The 25,938-nt window shown below is 47.7% G+C and overlaps 1 protein-coding gene across 1 annotated transcript in view; it reads right to left on the bottom strand.

Moving 5' to 3' along the window:
- Nucleotides 1-25,938, bottom strand: part of LOC119400559 (unconventional myosin-Vb-like) — a 260,416-nt gene that overhangs the window by 14,017 nt on the left and 220,461 nt on the right. Inside the window, exon 21 of the mRNA XM_049417693.1 lies at nt 14,663-14,831. Coding sequence (XP_049273650.1) covers nt 14,663-14,831 — 169 coding nt within the window. The remainder of the gene's footprint in view (nt 1-14,662; nt 14,832-25,938) is intronic.

The raw sequence follows: 25,938 nt of genomic DNA on the forward strand, positions 1-25,938 counted from the left end.
TGGAACTGCTGAACGTTTGCGAACTTCGCCTCGCGACAAAGCGGCTGAAGGCCAGATGGAGCCAAACGGAGCCAAAAGAACGAAGCTTAGAACAATACATGTACAACCCATCATTCCCATGTTGGCTGAAGCGCCATGCGTTGCAGCTCCCATAGACACTAGCGTTAGGTTTCCCTCTAGTGTACTTTTGGGAATCTCTGGCTACGACGGCGAGTGGGAAACACTTGTTGCCAGCTCGTATAAAGATCACGTGATTCGCGACGCCAGCCTGTCAAAAAATTTGACTAATTCACTAAGTTGCACTAAGTCGCGCAAGGCTTGAAACAGCGAAACTGGACGATTCTGAAGTCCGATCTGGTTACTTCTAGGTTGTTGCTAGGCTTTATCTAGGTTAGTCACGACACGGCTGTCCGACCTCCAGAACCGAGCGTTCGCACCTCATAGATCTATGGGCACGTCGTCGTTGGCTTCCATCGCTTCGGGCTCTTCTCGCAGCCCGTTCCCTAGTATGGCAGCTTCGCACTAGTCGTGCGAGGTATTTCTATCTTTTTATGCCTTTATTCCCATTATTTCTGTATATTTCCATCTCTGTCTTTCCTTCTATATCTTTTGCTCTCTCTCTCTCTCTCAGTGGAATAGCGGTGAGTAGTGGTAATTCCTCCTCCTCACAATCACATCTCTCCTCCTCATGCTCACTTCCCTCTCCCACCCCCTTGCTACAATATACTATACAAGGCTATGCTGTGCTCCGCTAGCGTGCCTGGATAACCGAGTGGTTAGGACACTCGCCTTCGTATCGAGGGTACGCGAATTCGAATCCCGCCTCGTGAAGAATTTTTTTTTCAGTAAGAATTTTTCTCTTTATCTTCCCTTATATCTTGTCTTTATCTCTCTGTTTCTTCCTTTCTTTTTCTTTCTTTCTTTCTTTCTTTCTTTCTTTCTTTCTTTCTTTTCTTTCTTTCTTTCTTTCTTCTTTCTTTCTTTCTTCTCTCTCTCTCTCTCTTTCTGTACTCGTTCTCTGGGTTATTACAGGCCAAGCCGTAGCGTTGAGCTGTGGGATCTGCCCAAATTCTGTGGCACATACCCATTCATGATAATGATAGTAGTTTCCTGATAGGCCGCACATTACGGCTAGCTCAAACAGCTTCGCCATCATGATTTCGTTTATAAAAGCGCTCTTTGTAGCGGGCGTTCCTATGTCCGTCGAATGGGGTGCTGCGTTTTCTTTAATTACTATATAGTGTTCAGGCGATTTGGCACTTTTGTCGTCGTGAAGAAGAAAATCCGCGACGTCAGTGGCGCAACTAGTTGGCTTGGCCTTCGTGATGGCGTAACGTGTCGCATAATCTGTAGCGACGGCGATCCACTTATTTCCCAGAGTCGTCGTCGGGGCCAAGCAGGTCAAGGCCGACGCGATAGAATGGTTCAGAAGGAACTTCAATTGGTTGGAGAAATCCAGCAGGCGGCAGAGGAGGCCTTTTCCGGCGTTGGCATAGGTCGCAAGTAGCAACATAACGACGCACGGAGCGGTATAGTCCAGGCCAGAAGAACCGACGTCGCACGCGGTCGTATGTGCGCGAAGCTCCGAGATGTCCCGCCGTCGGTGCGTCGTGAAGTTGTTCAAGAATGACGGGTCGTAGATGGCGAGGAACGACAAGCAGGAGCTCAGGGCCTTCAACGCTGACGTTGCGGCGGTAGAGGATGCCGTTATACAGCACGAACATATGGAATGTGGCGTCGGTGCTGCCAGACTGGACGGCGTCGATGATGGTGCGCAATGACTCATCCCGACGTTGTTCGGTGCGCATGTCGCCCACATCAGTAAAAGCCATTACGCAGCTATCCGGATCATGCGCAGCGGGGTCAGGAGGATCCACCGGATGACGAGAAAGACAGTCTGCATCCTTGTGCAAACGTCCAGACTTGTACGTGACTGTAAACGAAAATTCCTGGAGCCGCAAAGCCCAGCGAGCAAGACGTCCGGTCGGGTCCTTGAGAGAAGTGAGCCAGCAGAGAGCGTGGTGGTCCGTAACGACGGAAAACATGCGGCCAGATAAGTATGGGCGGAACTTGGCGACAGCCCAAACTAAAGCCAAGCACTCTCTTTCGGTTATGGAATAATTTCTCTCGGGGGAAGAGAGCAGGCGACTGGCGTAAGCTATGACGCACTGTCGACCGTGCTGCCGTTGAGCGAGAACTGCTCCGATACCGTGCCCGCTGGCGTCGGTGCGGACTTCTGTTGGAGCAGATGGATCAAAGTGGGCAAGTATGGGGGGAGTAGTCAAGAAGCCGATGAGAGCAGTGAACGCTTGAGCCTGCTCAGGGCCCCATGAGTATGTGGTGTCCTTCTTCAGCAGATCTGTTAGTGGCCTAGCAACGTCGGCGAAGTTTTGCACAAAACGACGAAAGTAAGAGCATAGGCCGATGAAGCTCCGCACGTCAGAAGTAGAGCGGGGCACAGGAAAGCTGCGAACGGCGCTGATCTTTTCAGGATCTGGTTGGACGCCGTCAGCGTTTACAAGATCGCCCAGCACGGTAATCTGACGTCGGCCAAACTGACATTTCTTGGAATTCAGTTGAAGACCGGCTGTTCTGAAGACTGCGAGAATTGCAGCGAGACGCGTCAGGTGGCTGTCGAGGGTGGAAGAAAAGACAATAACATCGTCAAGGTAACAAAGACAAGTAGACCACTTGTAACCTCGCAATAGAGAGTCCATCATTCGTTCGAATGTCGCAGGAGCATTGCATAGGCCAAAGGGCATGATCTTGAACTGGTATAAACCATCAGGTGTTTTGAAGGCAGTCTTCTCGCGGTCCATTGCATCGACAGAAATCTGCCAGTAGCCGGACCGAAGATCAATAGACGAGAAGTATGTAGCTCCGTGCAGACAGTCCAACGCGTCATCAATGCAGGGTAACGGGTATACGTCTTTTCGTGTGATCTTGTTTAAGTGGCGATAGTCAACGCAGAAGCGCCAGCTACCATCTTTTTTCTTTATGAGGACGACAGGGGAGGCCCAAGGACTGTCTGATGGTTCGATGACACATTTGCTGAGCATTTTCTCGACTTCCGTTTGGATCACTCTGCGCTCAGTGTGGGAGACACGATAGGGGCGCCGACGAATAGGACTCGCGTCACCGATGTTGATACGGTGCTGAACGACGGACGTTTGCCCTAGAGGTCTGTCGTCAAAATCAAAAATGTCACTGTACGATGCGAGAAGGCGACGGATGTCATCGGCCTGCGCAGGGTTGAGGTCGGGTGCAATCATCTCCGAGAAATCATGCGGCATAGAGGAGCTGTTAGTCGCAGTAGACGAAAGTAAATCAGTCTCGGCGGTGAGAGTGGCAATTTCAAATTCGTCAGCATCAGAAATGTTGGCCAAGAACATGCCACGGGGAAGTACTTGAGGGCACAAGCTGAAATTTAGAAGTGGTAGCGAGGTACGGTTGTCGGTGACAGTTAAGAGGGTATGCGGAACCGTATGCTCACTTAGTGCGACTGATGGTTGTTATTAGCTTGCATTTGCGTAAATCGCAGTTTTAATTATTCTGCTGCAACGAAACCTTGATCTGGTGGCTTTTCGTCAAGAAAAATGTGTTCTCAGATTTTATTTGAGTCTAGCGTGTGCAAAAGTGGGCTGCTGCCGCCCTCTAAATGGCTAACGTGTAAATAGTTTGCAGCCTACAACATCGCCTACAATCATCAGAGGAAAGATGGGCGCGCCTGTTCAAGATATCAATCGCTTCTTCTTCCTGAAGGAATGCATGGTCTAGCTCATCGCGGTTAGATGTAGACAGGTTTTCCTTGAGGAGCGTAAAGCAATGCAAGCAGACCTCGCAGGTGTGGCGAAGATGCTCAGCCTGTGACAGTAGCTTCAGGAGGTAGGCAACAACAAAAAGAGCAAAGAAAAAAATTTGCGCAACGAAAACGTTTTCGTCAGCAATCTTCTTTTTGTGAACGCGTAAATAATTGGCACAGAACAATCGGACGTAGCCATGGGCTGCGCGCATCGCGTGTAGTGAACAGCTAGACCTAGAGCAAGTCAAAACGTTTATACTGAACGGCGCCGCACAAGTTATCTCACATCTGCGCAGCTGTCATGAATGCCTTTCCAGAACTGCTCACGGTTTAACATTTTATGACTAAGGGTGTCTAAGCGCTTTGGGCTGTAATATTTAATTTGTAGGCCGCACTCATTGTCAAAACTAAGGGCAATGTCCGTCTGGCGCCACCAATGACCTCTGCTGTCCTCGACATGGGAAAGCACGTTAGTAAAGTGGCAACAAAACATCATAAATAGGGCAGCTTCGGCCACTCATGGCTTATTCATGCCGCACCGCACGCTTTCTGGCTGCTGAAACGCTGAGGTAAAGGTCGAGATGATACAGGAAGACGTTATCTGCGACGCCGAAAACATGTGATAGCGGGAAGTGAAATAAACGGCTCGGAAATCATTGAGCTAACATTTTACAAATGTTGGTTAGGCACAGTGTGCGTCGAATGGGGAATATGGTTAGAGCGTACAATGCATGTAATGGAAGGGAAGCAAGCAGGCAGTGAGAAAACAACTGCATAACAGCGCGCCTGCTGATTGTGGCATTTAGTTACAGATTAAGTTGGCCTTCGTTGCATAAAGATGCTTTATTCTGTGTGCAAGGAGAGTTTTGACAAAGTGACCTAAACCATGTGTTTGCGGTGCCTCGCGTGCTTCTGATTAGCGAATACTGGCGGGGTAAGTTGAGGGTGTAAGCTGCAAACTGCGTACGCGTTAGGCCTTTAGAGAGCGGCAGCAGCCCACCCCCACATACGCTAGACACAAAGTTTCAGAATACATTTTTCTTGACGACAACGCACCAGAGCATAGTTTTACTGCAGGAAAATAATTAAAACTAGATTTACGTGCAATGCAAGCTGATGACAACTATCAATCGCAATAAAGTGAGCACACACATCAAGGGTAATTTTGGCCCGTTAAATCTCGTGAACAAAGCAAATGAGTACATACATATTAACACGGTGTCTTCACTGACATAAGCGCTCTTCGACAAAAAAATGTCGTCAAAATTGAGGCCTGAGTTCTTTTATTTTTTGAAAATGTATTTTTTTGAAAAAAAAAAACTCGCTTCTTTAACTATTTTCTTCTTATTTTGAGCTGCCTGTAGGAGAACGCTCTTCCGCATAAACATTGCAAAGGCTCCTTGAAATATTTGGAAAAAAGCATGGATGTAATTCACAGTAATGCGTATTAAAACCAACAAAAAATATTTTCGACACATCATTTACACTTCGTGTTAAATTCGGCCGTGAAATCCGAAAAAGTTGCAGTGAACAAAAACAAGAGGTCCGCGCCGCCACCTTCAAATGTTTTTTTGGCACGCTGGGAGCGTTTCTTGGAAATAAAATGTTCGGTTCCGTGCACTTTGAATGTGCCCACATAACATATAAAAAACCCAGGCCAAACAAATATATCGACCGGACAGGCATGTTCGATCTCTCGCGGAATCACCCTTTAGAGGCCGGCAGCAGCTCACTTTCGCACACGCTAGAACCAAATAAAAATCTGAGAACACATTTTTCTTGACGAAAAGCCACCAGAGCAACGTTTTGCTGCAGCAGAATAACTAAAACTGAGATTTACGCACAATGCAAGCTAACAACCATCATTCGCACTGAAGTGAGCACACACAGCAAGGTTCAATTTGGCCAGTTATATCTCGCAAACAAAGCAAATGAGGACATATGATATTAAAACCGTGTGCTCACTGACATAAGCGCTCTTCGATAAAAATTTGTCGTCAAAATTGAGACCGGAGTTTTTTATTTTATTTTTTGAAAATGTACTTTATTGAAAAAACTTGCTTCTTTAACTACTTTTTTTCTTTTTTTGCGCTGCCCGTAGGAAAATGACCTTCCGCATAAATGTTGAAAAGGCTCTTTCCTATAGTTGACACTGTTTTCAAGTTTCTGTTTGAAATAGCAAAGGCGCCGAGGCGTCTCAAACTTAGGACCATTTCTTTTTATTTTGGCCGTGTTTGCCATTTTTTCACATTTTCTCCTTTTTGAGGACGGCTTAAAAAATGCATGGATGTAATTCACAGTAATGCGCATTAAAACCAGCAAACAAATTTTCGACACATCATTTATAGTTCGCGCTAAATTCGGCCGTGAAATCCGAAAACATTGCAGTGAGCAAAAACAGGAGGCCCGCGCCGCCGCCTTCAACTATTTTTTTGGCGCGCTGGGAGCGTTTCTTGGAAATAAAATTTTCAGTTCCGTGCACTTTGAATGTGCCCACATAACATATAAAAAACCCAGGCACAACAAAAATTGCAACCGGACAGGCATGGGAGAAGTCCGAGCAAGAATGCGGTAGAGGCCGTGATATCGGGCCAGCAACTTGGAGGAAAGTCAAGGAGTATTCGATGGGACCGAAAGCCAAACGAGGGCACCCGTCTTGAAAATAGCAAGAGGTCGGTCGTCGTCGCGCCTAAGCTTCTGGTGACCTTGGTCTTCTGGCCTAAATGAATGGCACAACTGTCGACAATTTTCTGCGTCCTGGCAAAGTCGGAAATGCGAATGTGCTTACATGCGTAAGGTGTGTAAGGAAGCATGGTGTCCAGCATGCATGATGGCTCGCGTCCTTATAAAAGAAAGCGCGGCGAGAATACCGTGGTCGCTTGCGTAGCAGTGTTGTACGCATATACCACGAAAGGAAGGACGGTGTCAGTTGGTCTTAGCCGGTGTACATCGTCAGCATATCGCCGAGAGTGCAATCAAATCGGTTTGCGGGTGGTATGCGGTCGTCATGCGGTGAACGATGTTGCACTGAACGAGCAGTGCTTCAATAGCTCGCTATCCTTTCATTACGCCGCCGTATCGCTCGTCTTTGCCTGTTTTTCAAGTTTTATCATGCATCACCTCGTACTCCCGCCATCAAGCCAACCCATCGTCATTCAGACCGCATCAACCACGGCAAAGCTGTGTACCCGCCAGCTGCTCACACCACTGCGCACCTTTCATCCTTTTTTGCCAAGACAGCACAAGATTGGAATGGCCTGCCTCCTGACGTTGTGCACCACTCCAGCGATTCAAAGCAGCGATTGAGCAACTACACACTTAATCCATTGTAAAAGCCCACCCCTCATGTAAAACCCCTTCACTGGGGCCTTTGAGGTATTGTAAATAAACAAATAAATAAATAGCTTCGCACAGGAAAACACGTCCTCTGTCGCTCAAAAGATCGCGGGGAGCGCCGTGGCGCAGGAACAAGTTGCGTAAGATGAAAGACGCAACTTCTCTGGCTGTTGTGGTGGGCAAAGCTGCAGTCTGCATAACGCGTAAGGTGGTCTACCTTGACGATGATCCACACCAACGCAGTAAAATGGACGCGATTAATAATAATATCTGGGGTTTAACGTCCCAAAACCACCATATGATTATGAGAGACGCCGTAGTGGAGGGCTCCGGAAATTTCGACCACCTGGGGTTCTTTAACGTGCACCTAAATCTAAGTACACGGGCCTCAAACATTTCCGCCTCCACCGAAAATGCAGCCGCCGCGGCCGGGATTCGATCCCGCTACCTTCGGGTCAGCAGTCGAGTGCCATAACCACTAGACCACCGTGGCGGGGCTAAAATGGACGCGAGGCTGAAGTGCACCGTCGCTGACGGATATACCCGAACACAGATGGATTCAATATTATCGCTGACGCAGGTCTTGTAGGCCTTTAGAACGCCGGCGGGTCGGTGAGAAAAGCAGCGCACATTTCCGTGCGCATGTGGCGAGGCATCGCAAGCAGGCACCTCCGGCCAAGACCATTTCGAATAGCGAAATGGGGCTTGACGACTAGGAGTTCTTGACTACGAAGAGTGCTTGAAGCCGATAGATCAGTCAGAGAGTCGAGCATGTGAGAAGCCGTGCTCGACGCTAGCGGTAAGAGGGAGAGCGTCAGCGTCAGAGTGCTTGTGGCCTGATCGGTACACAACACGGATGTCGTATTGAAACGTTTCACTGGGCAAGTTCGTCCTCGTTCTTTCGCGCTGTTTATGCGTTCAAGACGGATGTCGTACTCTTGCAGCCGAAGCGCCCAACAACCGAGGCGTCCCGACGGATCCTTCAGCGACGAGAGCCAATATAGAGCATGGTGGTCCCTGACGATGTCGAAAGGGCGGCCATGCAGGTACGGATGGAACTTGGCCAAAGTCCAAATTAAAGCAAGGCATTCCTTCTCAGTGACTGAATAATTGCGGCTTTCTTGAGAGTGGGACTAGCGGAAGCGACGACGTATTTTTCATATCCCGTTTTTTGAGCCAATACTGTACCAAGGCCGACGCCGATGGCGTCAGTATGGATTTCCGTTGGCGCATCAAGGTCAAAGTGACGAGTAGTATTGGAGGCGATGTTAGTAACCGCCGTAGCGTTTCGAAAGATGTGTCGCACTCTGGTGACCAAGCAGACAAGCCGGTTGTCAGAAGCAGAGGAGCCATGATGGAAGCAAAGTCGCGCACAAATCGGCGAAAATATGAACACAACTCAACGAAACTTCGAAGCGTCTTGATGCAAGTGGGCTTGGGGTATTCGGCAACGGCACGCAGTTTCGCTGGGTCCGGAAGGACGCTTTCTGGTCCGGGGGAACGCGTCCGGTAGTACGCTGGGTCCGGAAGAACGCTTCCTCAAAATGAAACTTTTTTATGCTAAGTTCAAGACCAGCTGAGGTGAGGCACGTCAAGATCTCACGAAGGCGAACAAGGGAAGCAGGACTCTCCCTAGAAAAGACTACGATGTCGTCGAGGAGGAGGATGGTCGATTATCAGCGGTGTACGTCTATGGCGTGCGTGACGACGAGGGATCAGGCATGGTCACGGTGTCGAAGAAAGAAGGGGAGCATCGGTGGCAGTGGCTAGTGACGTGTACAGTTACTCCACAAGCGAAGCAGACGGGCCTGCTGTCCAGTGTTCGCGACACGTCTTGGCGGCGGAAAAACGAAGGCGAAGGGAAAATTGTAGCGCAAAACAACACAAGGACACGGGAATTGTGTTGTTTTGCGCTACAATTTTCCCACAGAAGTCATGAACCAACAAGCCCAAGAAAACGTTTTGCGAAGGCGAAGGCCCCGCCAAATGAGGCGGCGCAGATTTCGCGGTCGGCGGGTTGGCTGGGGTCGGCATCGCAGGTCGGCCACACGGCTGTTGAGGGGGCCGAGCAGCGATGGCAGCTTAAGTAAGCAGCACAGTGACGGGTGGTTTTTGAGGCATAGATGGTAGGGACTCTGCAATTTGGGTCCGCATGACGTGGTCAGGGGCCAATGTCTGCGCATGCTCGTTAGTGAGAGGTAGTAATCAAAGCTGACACCTCTTCACAGGTGAATTCCTTGGCGGTGGATAGCAAAGGCTGCTGATCGTCAGGGCGAGCAGTAAGGTGCAAGACTGATAGAGTGTCGTTCGTCGAGGGCTTGGCGTGCGATCGAGTGCTGCCTACGCAACTCGTCCAAACTCTGACACAATGAGACCAGTGCAGCGACTGTGGGGGGATTCCTAGCGAGCAGAATATTAATAGCGCCGTCCTCGATGCCCTTCAGGATTTCCTCCTCTTCTCTGATGGTGGACTCGAGAAGTCGAGAAACGTCAAGGTTAGGGCATCGAAGAACGGTGGGCGTCAAGCAGCCAAAATCCGGGCAGGCGCGAGCTCGCGTCCCGTGCTACTACTGACATTGAGACTTGCTTGCTTGCTCGTTTGTTTTGTCGTCGTCCTCTATTCACTACACTGCATTTAATTGTTTGACGCATGGGACTCCTTGTAGCCAGCCTGGCCAGGAATTGTGTACATTGACGTAGTTGAGGAACGCTTGCGGCCTGAATGTCGAACGAGACTGACTGTCCAATAGTGGACATTCAGTCTCGTTGGACATACAGTCTCGGTTGGACATTCCGTCTCGTTGGACGTTCCGTCCCGGTCGCAAATTTCGTTTTTCCGTTTTCGTTCCACACATCCCAATATATGCTCAGAAATAATCTCAGAAAAAAATGAGCAGTTCGCAGCCGATGGCCTAATGCTCTCTTGACTGGCCCGGTGCAGCGGAGCTGTAGGTCACCGCTCATTGCACGTCACTCTAATGTGATGTGACGTCACTAAAACTTTCGTTACGCTTCCTGCATAGTGACGTCGGTGTCAGTCGCTCTAGCGATGGGTCTCGAGCGAGGATGAGGATTTATACAGACTTTGGAAGTGAATTAAAATATATTCTAAACGTTTGCTGCGTACAACACTTCGTGCTGAGCTTCCTTGCTTACAGAGGAAGCCTACAGCAAGCTTTTTATAGCCTCAAAATTTGGTGACACCGCCTCTTTAACGGCCTAGTCGTTCCTAGACCGGCCCGCGGTTCTCTTGTAGCCGAAATGCCATGACATGTTTTCATCAAGGTAGTCAAAACTAAAACTAATATCCCACACTGCAGCATGATTCATAATCATTTCATGGTTCTGGCGCGTAAAACCCAAGAATTTAATTTTAAAGGAAAACTTCGCTCCCTAGCTTCTTCGACCCACATTCTTTAAGAGGAAAGGATTGTTCGAGGGTCTCGAGAAAGCGAAGAATCAAGCCAAGGAAAGCATAGGTACGTTGTTTGTTGTTTTTTAACACGAAAGTGTTTTATGCCGGGGTCCACCAAGTACTTCCGTCTAGGTTATGACGGTGATAAAATGGACGCCAACGGGTGAGAAAGAAGAAAAATATCCGCCGCTGGGAATCGAACCCACGGCCTTGCAGCCGCGACGGTAAGCGCCCGACGCTCAACCGACTAAGCCAACTTGGCAGAAGACGGACCCTCCATGAACGCGCCTTATATCTTTCACACATCCTCTTTCGCACGGTGCTCTCTGTTGGCGGTGTACGTAGGCGGGACGGAGCGGGGCGGTGTCGCCGTCTGTGAGATGTGAAAAGAAGTAACGCGTCACGATCGACACTTACTAGCGCTTACTCCGAGATCGTGCTCGATATCGGAGGTCATGGTTAAAGCGTCTCGAATCTCTCGATACCAGCCAGGGACACTGGCTGCGCTGGCGTCGCCGAGGCACCCTAGACGCAGTTACGTTCTTTGCCTTTCGCTTCGTGTCAGCGTGCGCCGGCTCATCGCAGTGGTGCAGCTTCCACATGCATCAACGAGATTTCACCGCCGCCGACTGCTTCGATTGCGAGAGCACCGACTAAGAAAACTACTGCAATACACGTTACAGAAAGGACACGATTTCGACGGGCGAATGTCGTGCCTTGGTGGAGCGAGACAGAGGCCAGCGGGACGCACGCGCTTGCGGCTCAAGCTACGAACCTCTGCCTCCCGTGTTGCTGAAGCGCAGTGTGGTAGTGTATGCATGAACACAAGCGTCGGTAACCCATTACTAGTAAGCGCACACCGTGCCGCTTCTACCCTTAATTGACGACGTTTTGAAGAAGTGCATATCGGGTACCAGTGTTGATTATGAGCTTGTTGATGTCATCTTCACGCGCGATTCACGATTCGCTGATTCCAAATATATGTTTACAACTTCAGTTACCACAACGGTTTAATCATGATCGTGGGCGTTAGTCGTCGCGATGGAGACATGCCACTAGGCGTCAACATGGGTGCATCCACGTCGAACGGTGCTATAGCTGCCAAACACCAAAATACATTGTAGAAGCTCTCATATATCACTACACGATAAGCACAACTTCTGTGAAGACACGTTTCACTTTCGTGTTATGCCGAATCCTATGACAGAGTGATCGGCCATGTTTTTTTATCTGTGGTGTAACGAATATGACCTAAATTGAAAGGACTTAAATGGCACGAAAAAGCGCACTTTCTTCGGTGGGATTTGAACCCACAACTTCCGCATTACGCGTCTGATGCTCTAATAACTTAAGCTACGACGGAGGGGGCACCCTCGTCCCCTTTGTTGGGTATTTACGTTAGTCTGATCACTGGGAGTGTTAGCCAGCGCAAATCGTCGCCGTAATTATAAGGTTGCGGGTTCGGATCCCACCGACGGAACGGGTGCTTCTTCGTCCACTGGAATTCCTTTCAATATGGGTTATAATTAGTACATCGCAGTTAAAAAAAAGCAACAAATAATGTCCCCAATGTTTTATTTGGCTTAATTGGATGTTGGTTTTCTAACAAACAAGCGAGCTCCTCGAACAGTTCTTCTTTCGCACATTCATAGCAAGGGCTTCGTCCTGCCTCGTGACGCTTCCTGGCAAAAAGTGTTTCACACTCGCTGCCTCAGCTACGAGTGGTAACACTCTCAGGGACTAAACGCACATAGATACCGCACAAAGTGGACGAGGCAGCGCCCTCTCTCGTAATATTTTAAGAGGCTGTGATGTCCGATTTATGACAGAGATAAACAGGAACAGCAAAGTATGCAAACAAACAAAATAAAGTAACATATTCAACATACATACGAAAACTAAAAATACAAAAAAGACTAACAAAACTTGAAGTTATGATAAATGCAGTAAAGTGAATACGGAAACAAAAATACGACGCCCGACGCCACATACAGTCAATATTTGCAAAACACATAAAAATGCGATATTGCGTTAAGCTATCTTAACTTAATGAATCAGTTGTCTGATAAATTTCAAACGAGGGCACGTTTATCTCTTCCAAATTAGACATTCAGTCTCGTTGGACATTCCGTCTCGGTTGTTGGACATCACGCTTCCGAGCATTGTATTCGAGAACTCCGTCAGCACCGCGAGCTATTTCGACACACCCCGATGCAATGTAGAAGCAGATGTGGGCTTTAGAAACAAGTATAAGGCCGGCAAAAACGATCGGGGAAGTTGCGTGGCTTTAGCTGCACAATAAAGCAGCCTATAAATTGAAAGAGCGCTTCTGAGCCAATCTAAAACCTATCCTCTGAGCTCGGAGTTGAGAGAGGCCGAAATGGGTCTAAACTGAGGCAGCTCTCATAGGCTGTATATTAAAATCTTCGAATGGCCTGGAAAGACAGGCGCTTTGTGGAATGCTATTAGAATTACGCCTAAAATGTTCTAGGGGTTCCATAGTATCTGAAACCAAGAGTCGTTTTCAATATCAAATTTCATTCGTTAGATATGTTTTTGTGTGCGTCCCATTCAGTTATGGCGAGAGGCCCGCCACCGCCGCGAGATGTCGCGACACGTACATGTCTCGAACTCCTGGGGATGTAGCAACAGAGGTGTTGTGCTGCTAAACACGTGGGTGAAGGTCCAATTCCCGGCATGGGGGTAGGAAAAAAAAATATAAGAGAGCATTGCCCAATGCGACAGAAAAAAAGACGGAAGAACTTTATTGATTGCTCGGCGGCTGCGCCGGATGGTGTTACTAATAAAGCGCTTAGGAACCTTGGTTAGATTGGAAAGAAAGAAGGAAAGAAAGGCACGCACCCGTTTTCCCGACAGGGGAAGGGCTCCTAGGTTTTTAATTGTCCCTACACTGCAGTGATTGCGGCTGCAAGCCGCCTGTTAAGCATTTGACATTGTTGCCAAAATACCACTCATGAACGCGCTCGTGTTATTTATGAAGCTCATCACATCCACAATAGTGGCGGGGCGTACCTCCCCTCCTTCCGAGGTAGATAGCATTCCTGTGCAACTGCTTACGGCTATTGCCTCTGCGCAGGCCAAATGCTCATTTTCTCGTCTGTTGTGCTGTTTTTTGTAGCGTTAGTTGCTTAGCCGGATCCGATTTCGCGTGGAGCGTCATGAGCGGTGCTGCGCATGTGCGAGGATCACTGATGTCACACAGCTGGGTCACCGGAGCTGGCATCTCACGCGCTATCCGACACCGCCGCGCGCGGCTTGCCGCTGCGTTCGGGCGGAGTGGGGTCGTAGGCGCGGAAGAGATGCTGGCGCCGGCGTGCGCGCAGACTCCGCCACCGCCGCTGGTCTGCGCCGAATTCGAGAGGAGTGGCGTCGAAGGCAAAGTGGCGCCGGCGCGCGCAGAGCCATTCGCCTTCGCTGTGCAGTCGCCGTCTGAAATTGCGCTGGGGCCGCTTGATAGCGCCTCTGACTGGCGTTTGCACGTGGGTAACGCCATGGAGAAGGAGAGCGCAAATGCTGCTCGACGGCGCAGAAGAGCCGAGAAGCTTATCTCATCGGATCCCGAAGTAGTTGCCTGGCATTAGCGGTTTAGCGTACGAAGAATGAACAGAAGAAGGCTAATAATCCTAGACAATCTGGAAAGCTAAGAATAATCAGCTGAACCTTTGCTAACGCTACGTATATCCTGGCATAGCCGAGCTAAGCCACTGCAAATTTTTTTCTTTCCGGTGGAGTTCATACAAATGCTAAGTGGAAGAATAAACGCACGTGCTTGTTCTGCAGCGCCGCGGTCTGTGTCCTTTCTTCGTCCTGTCGTTTAGCGTTGTTTTGTCGCTCGTAGGCCGCCTAGTTTCTGGTACGTTCAAGGCAGCTATGGTGGATTTCAGTTGCAACTTGTGCCTGTTAAAGTGTAGACGTTTATTTATTCGTTCATTTTTTCTCACATTGAGAGAATGTAGCCGAGCCTTCAGCATCGTTCTCTGTTCAAACATTTTGCATCACTCTAATTTTTTAGTGTGACAGCAAACGGGCCTGATCAAAACACGATGTTTTTTGCCAATTCTTGTAAGTAGTGACAAAAAAAAGTGCACGCGCCTCATGTTGGCAACCCGCGGTGCCCTTCCGTGCAGCTGTAGGCTCCGGCGTTGGCTGGGCCACCGCAACCGTTGGTGCCAACCACGCCACACTGCCTGGATGAGCAGGGCAGCCGCGTGCCGCCGCGCCTCGCGCAGGAGCTCCAGTTGTTGTCGGGCGTTCTCACTGCAACAGGAAAGGTTTAGTGAGCGTCATCACCCAACACCAAAATAACAAGCGAGCACAGGTTCAAAAGCATCACACCGCGCCTTAAAAGCATCGGGACTTTTTGTCGGGCGAGTTGGTAATTGCGGACCAACTGCGGTAATTTTTGGCGCGAAGAAAGAAATAAAAAAAAAAATTCGGCAGATCCCATGTACCGTGGGAAGTCGATGTTATGCGAAGTATGCGGCGGGAAGGTGACTGTGGCGTAATTTTTTTACTGAGCGACACGTCACAAAATGACGCTCTAGGTTTGTATAAATTGTATACGCACACATACATGTTGAACAGCCGCACATGTGTTATATAACCAGTTGTTTACGGTTGGGTTACACTCCCAACTGGCAACGTGGATATAACCAACACCAGTAGCGCTAAGCTGATATTATACCTGTCCCTTACGATGGAGAACGCACGCACGTTTTAAGAACCCGTGTGCATGTGTTCTTGATAGTTCTTTAACAAGGTCATCATCACCGTGATCAGTGAGCACCAGCAGCTGGTCATGACTTGTTATAGGATCCGGTCGTGATCGCGGTGACGAGGGGTCCATGTGTAGTGATGTACGTGGTATAGTAGAGCTGTTGGAATTCGTGGATGCCTCGGTCATTTCGTGGATAAATTGTAAGTCGATAGAGCCGGCGACATGTCGGAACCTGAAGCCACCCTTCGCGTTGGTGAGGTATAGGCCGTCGAGGCTGGTAGGCCTGGATACTGCTACGTAAACCAACATCAGTAGGTGGCGCTTGTCATATTCGTAGACTACCTGGGTGTTTGTGGCCTACGTTGCCTAGTCTACAAAGCGGCTGTCAATCAATCTGGCATCATCCTCGGTCAACATGAGGCCATCGCCCAGCTTCTTAAGAAATGAAGAGGAAACTGCGTCATTCTGGCGGACAAAGTACACTTTACGGTGCGGTGATGCGGATATCATATGTAACTTTCGTTAATGTATTCCTCCGGGGTCGAGCAATGCTTCACTATAGCTTGCTAAATCATATGAATACAAACGTAATGTTTATTAGACTGCTATAAAAGCGGAGCCAACACTGGAACTACAGACGTTAATCTGATATGATGCATGTATCGTAGGAGTACACATCGTAGGAGTATCATGTAGTGTTTATTGCTTTCTTGTAAAAGTAGACAGCAAGCACCACAACCACAATTGACGTTGCACTGATATTACGCCTGCGTAGGCTGTTTTTCCAAACCAGTTTATAGACCTGGCATGGCTCCCTTCCTTACGAAAGGCCGCCTTATAGCGTTAAGATAAGGTTGGTTTGTGAATACGGGCCTCAGTGCATTTCATAAACTCGCCTTATTCGGTTTTAGGCCCGTATTCACAAACCAACCTTATCTTAACGCTATAAGGCGGCCTTTTGTAAGGAAGGGAAAAGTGTAAGGATAAGAAAAGGTCACAGTGGGTTTCATAAACTGGCCTTATTCAGTTTTAAGGCAGCCTTACGGAAGGCGGCCTTGTCGTCATAAGGAACGAGCATGGGAGCGAGGCTATGAACTTTTACTGGCTCATTGTTGGTTTATTAGTAAGAAAAAAAAGCTGTGTGCTCCTCAAAACAAATAAGAAAAATGCAGGAACGTATACCCGCGCAAGTTTCGGTAACAACACGCCTCGTCTTGCCGCGCCGTTTGCTCCTTTTCTTTGTTTTACCGTTGTCATAGCAACCGGCGGCTCGCGTAGACGCGCCGGCACATGCGGAGACCACTGACCTCCATTAAAAAGGCTGGACGGCGCATCCCCGCTCTGCGAGGCGGGCGCTTGTGAAGCCACCGGAAGGTCCCCTGTTTGTCCCGGAAGCTGGCATCTTCTGTCCGTCTCAGTCGCGCAATTCAAATATTCTCGGGTGGCAGCTGTTGTTATGATCGTTTTTATTTTTTATTTTTTCAGACTCTGCGATTACGCCTCACTTTAGACGCCGACAAACGCTACACCAAAGATGACAGACGCCGTGCCGACACCGTCCGAATACGGCGGAGTGCAGCAACGTGCAAAATGCGTAAAAAGTAATGCAACTTTGAGGTACTTACGCGTGAAATCTCTTCCCTGACGACTTTTCAGGTCGATTCGTACAGTTTACTGCGCTACAGGCAGGTATTTCTTTAAAAAAGAGGAGAAAAGCTCTCTTCCGGGACAAGAACGGCGGCTTACCGGTGGCTTCACGCCCGCGTGCTCTATGCGCCATCCAGCTCCTCCTAGTGGAGATCAGTGGCGGAGACCGACGCGCCGGTCCACAAAGCGCTGGTTTCTACGGGGGCACAGACAGGCGCGCGGAGTTGCGAGCGGTTTTTGTCCGTCTGCCTGCGTGCGTGCGTGTGGGGCTGTTTGCGTGGATCATACATACGCTTGTTATGGAGTGCGACAGAAACGCGAAAATTGAATTTTACTGAAGATCCAGCGCTGCTCATCGACTTGAGATCGTCGCGTTGTGATAGCGAATAATTGCGAGAGCACGCGGTGTTAGTGAAGGAAGTTCTCTTAAGGAAGTGAAGTTCTCTTAACAATGTTAAGAGAACTAAAAGCTGAGACGGGTAGGCTAGCCCAGGGCCAAGTGGATATCTCGGCTAATGTCGCAACGGCGCAGAAGTCTTTCGAAGAAAAGTTTGTCGCAATGAATACGCGAATATTGAAAATCGAGGCCCAATGTGACAAAATCGATGACGTAAAAGAGCGGCTCAATCTAGCAGAAGAGGCCGTGAAAACCTTCGAACAAACAAGCACTGTCATGAGTTCACGCCTTGACGACATTGAAGACAGGGCGCGTCGTGATAACCTAATCTTTCATGGTATCCCGGACGCTAAGGAATCGTGGATACAAACCGAGGAAAAAATTGTAAGCCTTCTGACGCAACATGTCGACCCGAACATAACTGATGATGTAATTGAGCGTGCGCATAGGTTAGGTGGCAGCTACCAAGAAAACAGGTGTAGACCTGTCATTGTCAAGTTTAGTCGTTTTAAGCTTCGGCAGCAAGTTCTTTTTAAGCGAGCAAAGTTTAAAGGTATTAATGTTTCTGTCACAGAAGACCTTTCAATAGCCACACGAGTTTCACGGAAAAAACTATTTGAGTTTGCAAACTCATTGCCACAGTCACCAGCCTTCTCAGTTCGGCATGATAAGTTGTATGTAGGTAACACCTGCTACATTTATGACCGTGCAACTGATGGTATACTAGAGAAGGAAACTCGTAAGACTACAACTCCCGTTCCAAACGACAGTGTCACCCAAGATAAGCCATCGGGTAGTCGCAATGGACCTGCCTTTAGTACTCGTAACCGCAAAATTAATGCGAATTCTACTCATTCCAGTCGTTCTCACAAGTAACAATTAGCCGGAGGTAGGAATGATGACGTGACTGCTCTTTTCAAAGTACCTGTTCTTTTTTCCAACATAAGGAGCATTATGAAACACAGGATTCAGCTTAATTCTATTATTTCCTCAGTGGAGGCAAAATTAGTAATATTAACCGAGACATGGCTCAACTCAACGGTGGAAAATACAGAAATTTTCAAGACTGACGTCACATATGACGTGTATCGGTGCGATAGAGAGGATAGACAGGGTGGTGGTGTATTGATAGCCGTATCGCAAACAATTTCCTCTTTTCAAGTAGAAGTTGTGTCCTCTCTGGAAACAGTCTGGGTTGGTATTTCAAGTAAGCACACAAAGATTATATTAGGCGTATGCTATCGTCCTCCAAACTATACATCGTCATTCGTCGATGAATTGCATGACGTTCTCGGCTATGTCGTCACTCGGTATCCTTCGTCACCAATTTTTCTTTTTGGTGACATGAATTTTCCTAACATCACCTGGCACACTGGTGTTCCTCTGCTCGACCCCTTTTCAACACAATCCCAACAGTTCCTAGATTTTTGTAATTGTTTTAACTTCACCCAGGTTGTAACGAAACCAACAAGGGTAACTAATGAATCGTCTAATACATTAGACCTAGTTTTGTCAACACATCCAGACTTCATATCCCCAATTATCTATCTTCCTGGTCTGAGCGACCATTTGGTGTTACATTTCGACATCACCATGTCTTTTTCACGTGGAACTGAAGAAGACAAGTACATCCGGGACTACCGCAATGCAGATTTTGACGCCATTAACCAAGATATGTGCGCGTACTTAGACACATTTTGTTGCAATTTTGAAGAGAGAAGTGTACAAGAGAACTGGGATCTTTTCAAAAACTTAGTTACTAATCTCACCAATGCGCACATTCCCCTTCGACGCATACGGAACAACACAAAAAGACCGTGGTATAACACGCATCTCAAACGTTTGTCTAATAGAAAAAAGCGCCTTTTCCGCACAGCCAAGTTGCAAAATACTAGAGATTGCTGGGTAGCGTATCAAAATGCTGAGGCAGAATACGTGGAAGCTGTGCGTGCTGCTAAGAATCGTTTCCAAACGCATACGTTGCCTGAATTGTTATCAAGGAACCCCCGGCAATTTTGGAACGTTATCAATTCTAAGCAAAATGCGGATTTATCAATCAACGATGACTCTGGTGAGCCGCTACCAGCATCTGAATGTGCCGCGTTTATTTAACAATATTTTTTCAGCCAATTTCTCGGGAAACACTGCTGCACCTGTTGACGCAGTTGTGTGCCGTGACTACCGCTCAATGTTTCCTATCACTTTTGATTCTGCAGGAATTTCGAAGTTAATTGACACTTTAAAACATCCTCATCATGTGGGACTGACGGTATCAACTCAAAGTTTCTCAAACAAACAAGCGCATATTCGTCTCTCTTCTTGTGTAAGATTTTCCAGCAGTCACTTGACCAAGCAACCTTGCCGCTGGACTGGAAGGTCGGTAAGGTTGTGCCGATACACAAGTCTGGTAATAAACACTCCGCTCTTAACTATCGGCCCATTTCACTAACGAGCACTCCGTGTAAACTAATGGAACATGTACTGCACTCGCATATTGCGAAATTTTTAGAATCGAATTCATTTTTTACATCGGCCCAACACGGTTTTAGGCGTACGTTTTCCTGTGAAACCCAGTTGCTTCTTTTCACTCATCACCTGCATACCATTCTTGATAAACAATCTCTAATTGACTGCATTTTCCTGGATTTTGCAAAAGCATTTGAAAAAGTCAATCACGCTTTACTAATGCATAAGCTCTCCTCTCTCAACCTTGACTCGAATGTACTGGCATGGCTCGACTACTTTCTAACAAACCGTCTTCAGTACGTCACTGTTAACGGTCATGACTCGCCGGAAATAAGTGTAACATCGGGTGTGCCGCAGGGCTCAGTTCTGGGACCTCTGCTGTTTTTAATATATATTAATGACCTCCCTGACTGCGTTTCTTCATCCGTTCATTTATATGCCGACGACTGTGTGCTTTACAGAGAAATACGTACCGATGATGATAGGAACATCTTGCAGACAGACTTAAATAACATTAGGAATTGGTGCGATAAATGGCTTATAAAATTAAATCCCAAAAAATGCAAGCTAATGACCGTCTCCCGCCAGTTTAATAACTCCTCAACATACAAACTGGGTGATGTTTATCTTGACCACGTGTCGTCATACCGGTACTTAGGCGTTACCATTTCTTTCAATCTAACATGGAATGCCCATATTAACGTCATCACGAACAGTGCTAACCGTACATTGGGATACATACGTCGAAATTTTAGCAACGCCCCACTTTCCTTGAAGATGCTTCTTTATAAAACCCTCGTGCGCTCGAAATTGGAGTACGCTGCCGCAATCTGGAACCCTCACCACGAAAACTTGATTAGGCACCTTGAGCTAATTCAAAATAACGCTGCACGTTTTATTCTATCGGATTATCACCGTACATCAAGCGTAACAGCAATGAAGCACCATTTGTCACTGCCACCTCTATCACTGCGTCGCAAGTACTTCCGCCTTGCCTTTTCCATAAGACCTACCATCATCCATCACTGCGTAACGAGCTCATTACGCCTCCCACATATCACTCCTCTCGGATCGACCACGAACACAAGGTTAAAGGTACTTTCTGCTACACAAACACATTTTCTTGCTCCTTCATACCGGTCACATCAAACGATTGGAATCAGCTACCAGGTGACATCGTTTCCATCTCTGATCACTCCCTCTTTCGTCATTCTTTATCAGTTCACCTATTTCGTGATAGCTCTCCCTAGTCATCCGATCTATTCCCCCTCCCTACGAATTTGTCTCCACGTGTCAAGATGCCAGCGTTTTCCAGTGGATTCTTGATTTTTCTGTGTGTGTGTTATTCTCTTACTTTTACACTTTCTTGCTAGTACTGTATAATTTTACCACATTCACTATTTGCTTCTTGTGATTTGCTTATTTTTACGTTTCACTTTTGTTGCGTTTCATTGAGTAGAGATGTTTTTTGCTTTAGTCTTGTTCATGTATAAAATAGCACGTTTTTTTTTTCTCATTGTTTGTATTTTTCATGTTGTAACCCACTCCCCTCTGTAAAGCTTCGGCGATTGAGGGTAACAAAATAATAAATAAATAAATAAATAAATAAATAAATAAATAAACACGAGAATGTGGGAGCAGCTCAAAGCAGCAAGAGTGACGTGCGGCTACGCACCGAGCAGCGACTACGTGAGTGGAAAAATGGGTAAAAAATATCCCATCCCGTAGTGAAACACGTCGTCTTCCGGGCCGTACCCTGTCTGATTTTTTCCCACGTGTGAATAATGCGGGGCAGTGTGGAAGTCATCATTCAGAATTCGAAAAGTGCCTGCGCCGTAGAAACAGAGCGCCACCAGCAGCTGAAGGAGCGGTTGCACGGGAAAACCGACGTAGTGGAGGCCGTTTCCAGCGGCAAGCTTGGGGACATGAAGTGCTCGCTTCGAGAAGCGGAACCTGCTCAGCAACACATCGTCGCTGAACTCTTCCATGGAATTTTGATGGTTGCCGAACACTCGCAGCGTTAATTGCACATATGGACGCCGATCGTTTTGTCACCTTTTCTTTAATGACATCGTAAAGCTTCTTGCGTAATCAGCCATAGCGCGCCGCATAAGTGGCGCCTTAAGGTACATCCCGGGCTACCTTATCGAACGCCACCTTTTCACGGCGATAAGGTTAAGGAAAGGTTGGACTGAGGCATAAGGTTTGTTTATGAAACGCGTTAAGGAGCCGAAAAGGTAAGGAGGGCAAAAGATAAGGATAAGTTTGGTTTGTGAATACGGGCCTAATGCGCTCCTTCGCATCTCCACATGGTTGCCTTTAGTGGGAGATGGTGAATTTTTTTTTTTTTAAACTGCGGACCCGGCCTGTCTTATGCTATCGTAGCTTGGCGTAACGCAGGCAAAACCACGAATAGCATAGCCATCTGTAGCATAATGAGCGCTCGTTCGCGCAAAGGAGAAGTCTTCTTCCTCTTGTTCTTCGAGAGCCTTGATGATGATAAGCGCGAAGCACTATTGGCCGCGAGATCGACCTATAGGTGGCAGCACCGTCACCGCGTTAGTGTGGAGAGGCCGTCGGCGGCGCGTATACAAATGCACACAGCGGCGCTTCGTTGTGAGCGGTTTGAGCCGATTCTCGGCGAATAAAATGCGTTGATCGCAGCTTACTGGCAATATATAAGCTCTTCATTGTTGAATCATGCACGAAGATCATCCAATGTTATTATTACTAGTGAGAGAAGCGCAATCTGCCGATGAAAGTGATGCTTGCCCTGGATGACAATGACGCTTTTGGTTGTTTTCTCTGTACGTGTTGGGCTTGTGTTCTATCTACTACGCACTGCTGCAGCACGACTGAACTGCTTAAGTGTTTACTTCTTGTTCATTTGTATACCAGCCCATATTGCTCTGCAATTAGCACTGCTCGAGCAAATACGGATTTTTTTTTCATTATTGTTCAGTTCTCCATGAAATGTAGGACAGTTGATAAGTTTAGTCAGGAAAGCTACGTGATCGACAGCGGCGCCACGGAGACGTTCAACGCGTGCGCACTTGTTCTTGCTCCAGTAACAGAATAAAAAGGTAAGAGTTTAGCACAGAGCTTTCATCGATTGATTACGTGCGCGACAGTGATGCAACAAAGGTCCGGTTATTTTATGGAATCAGTGTCTTTTTTTTTAAACAAATAATGTCCGCTGCCTTCCATCAATTTGTAACAACTCCACACAAACGCTTATGATAATGTAATAAAAATGGATGAGACTTTTCGTGAAATTATACGACAGAAATGTAAGGCACGCCGTCGGGATTAATTTTTAACATCAGGGTTCTTAAAAGCGTACCTAAATCTAAGCACACGGGTGGTTCTGCGTGAATTTCGCCCCGAGTAAAAATTGCGCGCGGCAACTCCGTTTTATCACTGACGTGTCATTCCATTGTCTGTTTTTTTTTTTTTTTAGGGGACAGTTTGAGTACCGAAGTGTCAGACTTCACTTGATAGAAATATTTCGCTGTAGCGGGACCACGACCGTAAAATAAGAGGACATCTTAAGCACAACTAAAGCTCATCGCATAACCGATGAACTACAGTGCCGCAGTTATACACCTAAAAACAACGCGAAAGTGCATGGCCTAGAGCCTCGTTTTTGTTTACCAACGAGTCGCTAAAATGTTGCCTTCACACACTACCTAATGCTCCTCATGTATGGGGCTATGCCCAGCGCACTTTAGGATGCTCTTAAACCAGAAAGCTGCACCAACAATGCAATGATTCTGGCGAACGAAGGGTACGGCACCAATATACAGCCCTCTCGAAAGTCGCACTCACTGATCTTATTACAATGCGCATGCAGCCGAGCAAGCCCATTTCCTTCTGTACACCATGTTAGGTATACGTACGAGCAGTTAAACTCGCGCTAACACAACAGAACAAACCGCCCTTTGAGAACGTGCATGACGTACGCGCACATGCAAACACGACGTGGCTAGCAGACGACGCAGGGAGCAATCCACACTAGGCGCGCTTCAGCCAGTAGCCGCCAGGCGGCGACTCCGCTCGATCTCGCGGCCAATAGGAGCCCGGGCTGTCGTCGCTTGGCGTAACGCAGGCAAAACCACGTATAAAAATAGAAAAAAGAAGTGGAAGCAAGCGAGAAATAGAAAGAATGGGAAAATATAAGAAGGAAAATAGAAAGGGCAAGAAATAGAGAGGAAGCATTATAGAAATAAAGAAAGAAAAAAGAAACGGAAAAAGAGGAAACGAATCAAAGAGAGGAGGAAAGAAAGAGAAAACCGAAGAGAAACAAAGAAGGGTCCGCACTTCCTTCACGCTTGGCACCCATAGGGCGAAGCTGCCTAAATTTGTTTCCCCTCCTTTTTTCGTTCTGACGCATGCGCCTACGCTTGTTTTTGTCTAAGGTGTAAAGTCATTTTGTTTTTATAGGGGACAGAAACCTTACCACGTGCTTAATGTGTAAGCTATATGTGTGGTGCTTCTTCAATAAACTTCCAGTTAATGTGTGCGCCAAGGTTGTTCTCTTCTTTTGTCCCTGTTTTGTAGTGAGCCCCAATTTAGGAGCTCGGCGCGCATCGTCATCTGCTGGCGTGCATCGTCGTCTGCTGCCCCCGCCTCAGCGCTCGCCGCATGGCGAGAAAGAGTGAATGGCGCGCGTTGACTATGGAAACGCTCTTTCTGCGATGAACGCGCCCTCGCCCGCGAGAGACAGCGCCGACGCAGGCAGCGTCTGCTAGCGAGTTTCTCGATTGAAAAAGACGACTGCTCGAGCTCGAGCAGTCGTCTTTTCACTGGCCACCCCGTTCACTGGCCACATAGGCACGTATACATAGGCACTGGACCTTGACCTGCAATGTAGTCCCGCTGGGAGATTTTTCCTGTGCGTAGTTGAAGAATAAAGATTCGCAGTGTGCACGTTAGCTAAAACGGACTGCGGGTTTCTGTGTAATATTTCTTCTGTCTCTCATTGCGCATTAGCAGTGCACGATTCTGCTCTGGGAAACACCAGCGCACACTGCATGCCTCGCCCCTCCAAAGGTTTCACGTTGGTGGAGCTGAAACACGCTTCCCTACATGCTTCGCCCCTCCCCGATTTTTTTCTTTTTTTGCATTGAAGATGTACACCCGCTAGCAAGAGTATACGGACTATGGGGAGCGCGTGCCGAAATTACCGTTTGCGCCGTCTAGTGGCGGGTCGTCTGCTGTCGAGAGCATTGCTCTCGCCAAGTAGCAGCGCCGGGCACTCCTCTGGCGAATGCGCGGCCACAGCGATGCTCTCGACAGCAGACGGCTCCATAGGTCGGCAAAAAACGTGGAGCTCACTCTGACTCACTCATGAAATACATTTTGCCCTTAGGGCTCACTCGGACCCAGACTCACCAAAATTTTCCTCATTCCGACTCACTCGGGCTCAGACTCACTGAAATGTTTCTCGACCAGACTCACTCGGACTCAGACTCACCGAAAATATTACTCAGCCTGACTCACTCAGACTCAGACTCGTGGCTCGATCTGGGTCTGGGTGAGTCGACTCATGAGTGAGTTTGCCGAACTATGGACGGCTCCCACAAGACAGCGCAGACGGCAATTTCGGCACGCGCTCCCGTGGTCCGTATAGTTTTGCTCGCGGATGTACGTCGTGATTAACATGACGCAATCTCTGTGCGCTCGCTGCCGTTTTGTTAAACTGGACATATACCAAAAGTGGTATGGCATGGTATGACGAACAAAAATGACAGGTTGTAACGTGAAAATAATGGCATTCATGTTATATACATCATGATTTACGTGACACGGTCTTCGTGCGCTCGCTGCGGTTTCGTTAAGTGGACATATACGGACCTCGGAAGATTTTCCTCGAATGGTGGATCCCTGGAAGCCTAGCCCCGGGCCAATAAAATTTATTAAACTCAACTCAAAGCAAAATTGGCATGGCATGAGTGAATTACAGACATAAGTGATAGGTAATGCTTTGTATATATTGGAATGTACGTTTCATTAGCATGTTATTATCATATTGTACATGCATGACAAACAAGCGATAGTAAACGAGACGTCATTACAAGAATCCCTTGATTTGTCTCAAAGCCAAACAATGCTGTTAAGTAGCTCCTCGCTGACTG

The sequence above is a fragment of the Rhipicephalus sanguineus genome, chromosome 7 (assembly GCF_013339695.2).
Source record: "Rhipicephalus sanguineus isolate Rsan-2018 chromosome 7, BIME_Rsan_1.4, whole genome shotgun sequence".
NCBI lineage: Eukaryota > Metazoa > Arthropoda > Arachnida > Ixodida > Ixodidae > Rhipicephalus > Rhipicephalus sanguineus.